General features: G+C 36.1%; 2 protein-coding genes across 4 annotated transcripts in view; both read right to left on the bottom strand.

Annotated features, from left to right (window-relative positions):
• LOC107750747 (vesicle transport protein SFT2A-like) overlaps nucleotides 1-2,773 on the bottom strand; it is a 23,839-nt gene extending 21,066 nt beyond the window's left edge. The window contains exons 1-3 of one of the 2 annotated variants that reach the window (XM_016566268.1): nucleotides 2,603-2,773; nucleotides 1,505-1,591; nucleotides 557-642 (exon numbers count right to left, since the gene is read on the bottom strand). In XM_016566268.1, the coding sequence (XP_016421754.1) occupies nucleotides 557-642; nucleotides 1,505-1,591; nucleotides 2,603-2,668 (239 nt within the window). In that variant the 5' untranslated portion in view covers nucleotides 2,669-2,773. The other variant, XM_016566269.1, reaches the window with a different exon arrangement.
• Nucleotides 2,774-5,693: 2,920 nt separating this feature from the next.
• rps6ka2 (ribosomal protein S6 kinase, polypeptide 2) overlaps nucleotides 5,694-10,288 on the bottom strand; it is a 59,900-nt gene continuing 55,305 nt past the window's right edge. For both annotated transcript variants that reach the window (XM_016566265.1, XM_016566266.1), the window contains 2 exons: nucleotides 7,605-7,742; nucleotides 5,694-6,550 (listed from right to left, as the gene is read on the bottom strand). In XM_016566265.1, coding sequence (XP_016421751.1) covers nucleotides 6,425-6,550; nucleotides 7,605-7,742 — 264 coding nt within the window. In that variant the 3' untranslated portion in view covers nucleotides 5,694-6,424. The remainder of the gene's footprint in view (nucleotides 6,551-7,604; nucleotides 7,743-10,288) is intronic.

The following is a 10,288-nucleotide window of genomic DNA, read 5'->3' as shown; positions in this document are numbered from 1 at the left end:
TATATATATATATATTATGTAGCTGTATATATATATATATATATATATATTATGTAGCAAATGTCAGCTGACTGTTGTTGTTGTTTTTTTTCATTGCAAAAATGTTTTACTGTATGTATGCAGGAAAAATAAGGATAACAGGTTTCTAGATTTAGCAAAAATTAAATAATCAATAGGGGTTGACCAGTTTGAGACTAAATGTTGTAGTCACTGATAAATGTATATTAAATCAATAATTTTGGTAGGTGGGTCGAATGGTTAAGCCTGCATGCCGTCCAGGCGACAACACTAATATTTTCCATCTGCAAAATGTTCTTATGACTAATTATTGATTTTATGTTTGATAACATTTTATGTAGCATACCTAATAATATTCACAATAAAAATGTGGGATTTGTGCCTCTTACCTGTTTCATATCTGTAGAAAGTGTCAAAACTATAAAGCACTTAATATACAGTAAATCTAATCCCACATACAGAATAATGACACTGAATCAACATTTAAGAGACTGTGCCATTGCATGCATGCCCACAACCCAGCCATAATTACACTTACCTTGAAATCGCTGCAATATTTCCAAGGGTGTAGAATACAGCAAACAAATTAACACCAGCTTTGGGCAAGAAGAGGAGTGCAGTTCCCTGTTTCAGAAGACGTAATAAGGCTTGTTAGTCCATTTTCAAACATTTCTCTGAAACAACCTGTCTGTGCTAAAAGAAAACCATTTTGATTAATCCACTATCAAATTCAAAGTTTGTACATGAACAAATTAAGCAGTCCTGCCACCTAGTGGTGTTACAAAGCTTTTGCGCTGCGCATAAAATATACTGTACAGTGGCCCCAAATAGTGTTTGGAATGTAATCACATTTTAAACTGTATGAATGTTGTTGCATGCGATAACAAAAATATCACATTCATAAAGTGGTATGCTAAATGAAGCTAGAGCTTTTATTACAACTAACTTGTTTAACCATGTTTGCATGCAGTGGCCAGTCCAGAAACTGGTGTCAATGTGATTTTTAGTGGATTTCTGATTCACACAGATGTTATAGTTAAAAAAAAAAAATATCCTCCCTGGTATGATGTACAGCAGTCTGCATTTGTAGTTTATGGTTGCTGTTGTAAGTGTTATCAGTAATGTGTTGTCACACCAACTGAAAGCAATTGGCAGGGTGAAGAAGAACAGGGCGGCGTCATTAGGCACCCAATTCACCCATTTGTGATCATGGTTTCACATGTGTTGCGCTGTGTAACACAATGTAACTTTTGTCAATTATTGTCAAACATCAAATTGGAGGAAACATTTTGGTCATTTCTTATAACTGAGGGGTACTTGTCTCTCTCAATGTCTATGGTAGTTACAGCTCTGGGGTTAACTATTCCTTAAAGAGTAACGTAACAACAAATGACTAAGAGTCTTAGAAATCAACTAGGCTAGTGTGGCTGCAAATTGTTGGACAGATAAAACCTTAATGGGGAAATAATGAGGAAAGTTAACTCACAAGTATTGAACACAGGACTCCTCCAGCGAAACAAATGACAAACCACTTCACCCGTGTGCCGAAACTGAGTGTTGTGCCGTCCATGATCTACAGAGAAGAATCACAGGATGTCACATGGTTCATAATGCCCCACGAACAAAGACCAAGAGTTCATGCTTTTAGCTTGCTTATGACTGCTTCTGATTCATTAAAATGCCTCTGATTTATACAGTATATGCACAGACCCACAGGAAGAACAAGACAGGAGGAAAATGCACTATTGTTCTTGCTTTTCTCTATAAAACGTCACATGACGACCATGCATGCATCACATCATAAACTGTTAAGATTAACAGAATGGTCGGTACTTTAGAGAGGAATAAATGTGTATATAACTAAAAAAAACACACACACACATCACAGCAGCACTGTAGAGCTCAAGGTATGATTTTAAAGTATGATGAATCTTAAAAGGATCAAAATAAAATGTGATGCCTCATAACATTAATCCTACTGTATGTAAAACATTTAATGTTATTTTAAATGGAAAAACAAGTAAGGTCTGCAACAGTGTTTCAAGCCCAGTTTCAGACTTTTCAGATTGGCTTGCAGAAACTAAACAACATCCGGAGGTCATGACCTTACCTCACGTGATCCTTCCCCTCAGGAAGCATGTAAAATCAGCAATGTTAACAAATATCATTATCACATAATTATTTGCAAACAAACAGAAGACAGACTAGATCTAATATCAGTACAGTTCAAAATAGAGCAACACTACACTGACTAAAAAGTACCATGGTAATACTATGGTTTGTGATATGGCACTAGCATGTTGTTGTTGTTATTATTATTTAACATTAACACTGTCATGATGGTAATAACATACTAGCATAGTATTCTTTGAAGGACACTGGAGTACCACGCTGTATAAATATGGTATTCTTCCATTACCATGGCATTAACATCTGCTAACTCTACTGTATCATAGCACTTTTGTAAAAAATAAAAGTAAGTTAAAATACCACCACTGTGAATTTACAGTACTTCATAAACTCTACAGGGCCTATCAATTACAGACGAAGACACACTGCAAATAAACACAGGTTCTCCTTATACCTGTGCTGTAAGTCCCACTTCTTCATTCTCCTCTCCTCCACTTAATACACGACGCAACTTGTCCATCGTTGCTCGTCAGGTGAAACAGTGCTCAGTTGAAATTATTCAACACTTCCTCGAAGTTCAGCATGGACACACAAATCAGACGTTACTTTTCCCCACCCGTGTTCCGATAAGCCCCGCCCTTCATCTTACCGCTGAACGCAATGGTTGGGCGTACTAACATGAGTGACCCCTAAACTGACCAATCGTACACAGCTTTTAAAACTCGATAGCCAATCCTGACGTAGGAGGCGGGCATTGCGAAAATGTAGGTGTGATGTGATACTGTTTTTAAAATAACGGTCAAATTCTGACGCACAAAGATTATGAAGGGTCTGGCTGCAGACATAGCCTGCGTCCCAATGTGCACGCTATCCATGCTAAATTCTATGTGATATTAGTCATTTTCAATACTATTTAGGGCAGATAGGGTGGATAGTATGCACATTGGGACGCAGGGATGCACTTGCACTCTCATTCTCAGGAAGCGCAAGTGTCTGAGTGCAAGTGCATGTCTGCAGCCAGACCCTCTTGATTGTTCTAATATTATTCTTTATATGAGAAATGCATATTCTTAACATATAAATTGTTAAAAATGAGAGATCAACAATTACTCAATTTAATTCTATTTTTTGTACAGTTTGTTTAGATACCTGTCATCATTAATGTAGTCAGGATGGAGACAGTATGGTGTCGCAGTCGTTTTGTTCTTTCACTTTAAAAAGCTAGGACATCCCAAGTCCCTATTTTTGCAAAGGAGTATTTGTGACCCTGTACCACAAAACCAGACATAAGGGTCAATTTTTCGAAACTGAGATTTATACATCAACTGAAAACTGAATAAATAAGCTTTCCATTGATGTATGCTTGGGATAGGACAATATTTGGCTGAGATATATATGAATATCTGGAATTTGAAGGTGCAAAAAAAAACAAAACAAAAAAACTAAATACTGAAGAATTAACTTTAAAGCTGTCCAAATGAAGTCCTTACACTCTAAAAAATGCTGGGTTAAAAAGGGACAAACCCAGCTATTGGGTTGTTTTGAGGTTAAATGTTTAACCCATCCTTCTGGGTAGTAACCCAACCGCTGGGTCAAAACAACCCAATAGCTGGGTTTGTCCCCTTTTAACCCAGCGCTGGGTTATATTTAACCCATCATTTTTTTAGAGTATATCAATGCATATTACGATTCAAAAATTAAGTTTTAATATATTTACAAAATATCTTCATGGAACATGATCTTTACTTAATATCCTTGTGAGTTTTGGCATAAAAGAAAAATCGATCATTTTGACCCATACAATGTATTTTTGGCTATTGCTACACTCTAAAAAATGCTGGGTAAAATAGGGACAAACCCAGCAATTGGGCTGTTTTGACCAACCCTTAGTAACCCAACCGCTCGGTCAAAACAACCCAATTGCTGGGTTTGTCCCTATTTTACCCAGCACTGGGTTGTATTTAACCCAGCATTTTTTAGAGTGTACAAATATAAATGGTTTTGTGGTCCAGGGTCACATTTAGGAATGAAATATAAATCCACTTGAAAACGTCCTTTCCAGGACACTGTTATGAATATGTGAATGTACTTATTTATTTCACCCTATCAATTCCAAGAACTGACACGGTCCACAATTCATTACCACACATAATAACACTGAGACCAGTTTGATCACATTTTTATGTTGTTTATTTATAAATTGTTGGTATACAAGCCAACACAAGGCATAAAAGTATAATTTCTTTTCTAGCAAGGACAGATCCTAATGCTATTGCTGTTAGGTAGGGTAGTCACTGTCTCTACACCTGATGTACAGCATTAACGCAAGCTAGTAGAAGCACTGGTGCGCTGACATATACCTGCTTTGGGGTATTGTTAAAACAGAAGGGGGGAAAAACAATCAGCATCAACAACAACTAAAATTTAAAGCTTTTCACATGTAAAAAATAAGCCACACCAGCAAAAGATAAAGTTTGGCTGAAGCTGAAACAGCCCAGAATGTGTTTCTCTGCATTATCAGAGCTTCATTTTGGAAAAGGTGTTGATCATATTCATACAAAAATACTGGACTGTCACTTTATCATACAAAATTAAGGTTATTTTCATCTGTACTGCTATCATTAATCTTTCAGAGGCTGCTACAAATTGTGTATGGCATACAAACCTAATTTCTGAATATCCTTAAGTAAGTTTCACAGAGCAGAGAGTGCTATGTGTGGAAAACAGATTTCCTAATACACTGTCATGAGCTAATGCATATAGGCAAGTTGTGACATTTAACAATAACATTGGTAAACTTTAACATAAATGAATAGAAGATTATGATGGATAACTATTGGTGTAATAGCAATGACCTCAGTACATAAATCATGTCTTTTCAAGATTGTCGATCTAAAGACTTTACAATAGATTGAATATCCTTAAGTAAGTTTCACAGAGCAGAGAGTGCTATGTGTGGAAAACAGATTTCCTAATACACTGTCATGAGCTAATGCATATAGGCAAGTTGTGACATTTAACAATAACATTGGTAAACTTTAACATAAATTAATAGAAGATTATGATGGATAACTATTGGTGTAATAGCAATGACCTCAGTACATAAATCATGTCTTTTCAAGATTGTTGATCTAAAGACTTTACAATAGATTTTGGTAGTCTAGTTCAAACTGTATTTACAAATTTTTTATTTTTTTTTACATTTCCATGAAAGTGAAAATGCATGCACATGTTTATATTCGAAATGTTTTTTTCTTTATCATCATTCAATCAATCTAGTGTAAAAGTGTGGCACTTGTTTATAGGTTTCATGTTTATGCATAAAGGTCACTTAAAAATAAATAGATAAAAAAGGTAGCGGATATCTTCAATAAACATTCATATTTAAACAATTAAACAGAAACATAAATAAACATGCATATTAACAAAAATATTTATAATAAATAAATAAATAAATAAATAAATAAAACCAGTGTGGTGCAAATACGCAATATGAAAAAAAATAAAAATAAATAATAGAAACATTACAATTAAAAACAGCTGTTTTCAGTAGTCTCAGCATTATATAAGACCAATAAAATCACCAAAAAGATAAACTAAAAAAGTAAAACTGGGACATTACAGAAGGCTACAAAAACAACATGAATGATGTTCCTTGTGCTTTCATTAGCATGTTAGAACCATTTGTTTGTCATAAAAATACATCCTGTACATGGCATGCATGTTCAAAAGATGCTAATAATGCTGGCACATACTGTAGCTAAAGGTGCAGCACTGTCACCATGATAGACCAAAGCATCTTCTACATGGCTTTAATTGAAGTGTCTGCAGCAAGTAGTAGCAACTGTAATGAACGACTGGGTTTCTGTCCGCCTGCACACAGTTTGGGAATGATAACTGTGATCTTTGTTATGCACCGTTAAAACTACACACTTCATGATGCTACACTCCTGAAGTCCACAGGGGTGGAACACACACACACACACACACACACACACACACACACACACAGAAAAGCAGCGTCACGCTCTGAAAGATCTGTTTTTGAGCCCCGACAGCTGTGATGTTTGCATCTGGCCCTCATCAATCTCTTGACATCAGCAGAGACACTTGGCAGATCATTTGTCGCTCTTTGGAGATTGCTCTGACACTCTGAGGTCAATCCAATTTTTCCACTCTGCTCCGGATGCTTTGGCGGTCGTCTGGTGCCTTGTCCGAAGCCGGTGCACTCTGACATTTCTTAAAGCTGTAGAAGCTCTTGTGTCTGGCTGGAGTGCTATAGACGAGTGGATGTGAGTCTTTTCATGCCTCTTCTCTGAGCCAGACAGGAAGAAAGCACTGGCTCCAGTTTTGGGGCCTGAGGTGATCGATTCAAAGCTGAGTATGTGGCAGCCATCGCCCCCTAGGAAATAATGTCATAGGTTGAATTAATATATCATAGATTATACAATGACAAAGTACAAATAGTGATCTGTGATCATTTAAAGTGACAGTTAAAAATTGCATGCGACAATACTTCATACCGTTCAAAGGTTTGTGGTCAGTAAGATTTTCTTTTATTCAGCAATGGTGCATAAAATTAATCGAAAGTGACAGTAAACACTTTTTTATAACGTTGTTACAAATGATTACTATTACAAATAATTGTTTATGTTGATGATTTAAGCTTTCTATTCATTAAAGAATCCTAAAAAAAAGTATCACGGTTTTCACAAAAAATATGAAGCAGCACAACTGTTCTTAACATTGATAATAAGTGAGATTTAAAAAAAAAAAATTATATTATGATATTGAATGATTTCTGAAGAATTATGTTATACTGATGCCTGAAATAATGACTGTTGAAAATTTAGCTTTGCATCACAGGAATAAATTACATTTTAAAATATATTCAAATAGAAAATGCTTGTTTTCATTTTTAATGTTTTACAATATTCACAGTTTTTCCACTGTATTTTGATTAAATAAAGGTAGCCTTAGTGAGCATTAAAAAACGTCTTTTGAAAACATCACAATTTTTGTGAATGGTACTGTATGTACTTAAATAAATAAATAAAAAATAGTTGATGTCATATCTATCCTCTATATTCCCCCTCTACATAGTTAGCCTATTTGCTTTGTTAATACAAAGTGGCACATTTTCTATATTATTTTTTGTAGTATATAGTTATGACTCCAGAATTTACTTAACAGGACTAAAAATTATAAACTTCGAAATTATAATGATCACCAGAATTGTTTAGTTGCTTTTAATGAAGTCAAAAGGACAATTAATTTCTTTAGGTTTAAAGTTTTTTGTTTGTTTGTTTCATCTGTAAGGCGGGACAGATGCAGTTTTACAGGTAAACACGAGGTGGCGATGTTGCACTTTGATAGCGGAGCGTGGCTCTGGCCACAGCTCAAGCGCAGTAGCAGCAGCAGCAGCAGCAGCAGCAGATGGATGACAGGAGCAGTACCTTCACCAGTTGCACATCCTGTCTGATCAGCTGGCTCTGAGATAACTGATCGAGGTTCACTATCCAGGGATGTCTGAGAACAAGGGGTGCCGTCAGCCGCTGATGAGGGTCCACATGCAGCATTTTACTTACAATATCCTGTTCAAAGATGAGAAAAATTACATATTTTGAAGCTGAAATCATTTAGAACCTAATAAAGATGATTTAGAGAATGATGGTAAAGACTAAACACACATTAGACTGAATGCACATTATTTCTAGGGCTGGGCGAAGGGTGTGTTATCAGACTAGTTTTCCAAACCTTCCTTCTCTCAATATGGTATTAGAGTCGATAAGTTCATTTCTGTAAATCTCTTCTGTTTGAACCAAATAAAACCATTCAAAAGTATTTGTTTGTGTCACCACTCAAAAATAATCATGGCTGTCTCTGCATGGGTTTTATTGCCTTTTTATTGCCTAAATAATCTATCTACACTGTTGTCTATTACTGTGAACTGTAATATTGATATACACTACAGGTCAAAAATTGGATTGATTAAGATTTTTTTTTCTTAATGTTTTCAAAAAAAGTTTTTTATTTTCAAAATAAATAAATAAATAAATAAAACAGTAGCAGTAAACAGTTATATTGTAAAGTATTACTCCAATTTGAAAGTACTGTTTTCTATGTTAAAGTGCCCCTATAATGGATTTTTGAAAATGACCTTTCATGCAGCGTGTAACACAACTCTAAGTGAATGAAAACATCCTACAAAGTTTAAAATCTGAAAGTGCACCGTGTATAAAGTTATTGTGTCTCAAAAGGAAGATTCGACTCTGAATCATTGAAACGAGTCGTTTTTAAAACGAATCCCAAGCCGTTTCATGTTGACGTCAACATGAAACATTAGCATATTGCCCGCCCACTTGTTGGTCTTTTCCTGTTGGTCTGAATGAAAATGCAAATTCATTCTTTGCCACTAGGTGCCGCTTTTGGAGCGGTAAAAATAGCAGTTTCCCCGGTAACGCTGTACACAAAGCAGCACTGTGCTCACAAACGCTGCTTTATCAGGCATTACAGGCGAGATGAAATGGAAACGAGAACAATCGGACCAATCACCGCAGATTAGCGTCACGCAAAGTTTGGGAGTTGTTGAGCAAATAAGATAAAAAATAAATGCATATTATAAGACAATGAAAGTGTTTTTTGACCTTGCATGCATGTCAACCTGTTGTTGGGGACTCCCAAAACCAAAATATGAACCTTTCATTACCCATAATAGGGGCACTTTAACAGGCCATATTTACATTTATTAGCTATGTATGCACACAAACCAGGTGAGGTTGGCTAGGTTGAGTTCCTGTAGGTAGCAGGACGGTGTCGAGTAAAGCACATTCACCTTGCTTCCTTTAGCTTGCAGGGCATTTACATACTTGATCAGCTTATCCATGTTCTTGTACCAGAGATTGGCGTTCTCATACTGGAAGTCTGAACCCATGGTCATAATGATGTGGTTTGTCTTATAAAAGGCAGCCTGGGAACAGAAATCTCACATGAGCTTTATATATGATTGACTGAACTGAGTACTGCTGCAATGCTGTTGAAATACCTGGTTATAGGAAACATTCAAAAACCTCTGCACTATCTCATCCACGTTGTAGTCCTCAAGGTCTGGGTCGTCTCTTATGGGAGCATCATTACATGACTGGTCCCAGCAGAAGCCCTCAGGTGGGTTATAGCCATTCGGAAGAACACCTTTAGAGATGAAAGATATAAGGATATGGCTAAAATATATAAAGTTTGAAGTTTGCAAGATCAATTTAATCTTACTGACTGACTTTGAATGGTTTTTAAATATAATATACAACAGGAGAGTATCTACAACTCATCAAAGAACAGTAAGTGTTGATCCTGCACTATGGGAGAATTTGAAAAACTGAATCTGAATTATCAGACAGCAAAAAGCCACACGTTTACAGATTAGTACCCGTGAAGAGATCAGCGAGAGGCGGCATCAGGCTTTCACTGGCCCTCCAGAGCATTTCCATCTCTTTGGTCTTCATTCTGCGAGCTTTGTCCTGATAATCCAAACGGCCAAAGAAGAAACCATCATAGCCCATCTGTAAACAAATCAAGAGTCATCAGCATCACTATGCCACACCATTCACACCAGTCACAAATAATGTGCCATGGCTACCTGAGCAAAGATGGAGGCGTGTTCTCGGGCGTGTCCAAACGGGTCGATGTGCCAGGCCACCCGGGGTCGACCGCATTCACCGAAGGTGTCATTCAGGAATCGCAGCCCCAGAGTCATCTGATCTATGACTGCGCTGTAGTGCGTGGTGGCCTCGTCACTCATGCACCAGCCACCATTTATAAACTCAAGACGACCTATGAAAAAAGATAAAGAAATTCATAAAATTCATGATATTTGGGAAAAATATTTTCTACTTTGATGAAAAATATTATAGGGGGAAATAATTATAAAGTTTCAGGGTGTAAGCAAAGTATTTTAGAACTTCTTACGTCACTTCACATTTTTAGCGCAATTCAATTTAGCATTAATTTTAGCGTCATTTTTGTAAAAATGTGTTCCAATCATTTTTTTATATATATTTGTTCATTTTGTATTCTTTATTGTCTCAGACAGCTTGAAATGGGTAAAATAATGGAAAATAACTATATAAAAAAAAATATATATATA

This window comes from Sinocyclocheilus rhinocerous, unplaced genomic scaffold, assembly GCF_001515625.1.
Source record: "Sinocyclocheilus rhinocerous isolate Xijiao unplaced genomic scaffold, SAMN03320098_v1.1 scaffold512, whole genome shotgun sequence".
Taxonomy (NCBI): domain Eukaryota; kingdom Metazoa; phylum Chordata; class Actinopteri; order Cypriniformes; family Cyprinidae; genus Sinocyclocheilus; species Sinocyclocheilus rhinocerous.
The sequence above is the reverse complement of the archived record's forward strand: the minus strand, read 5'-3'. Positions and strand labels throughout refer to the sequence as shown.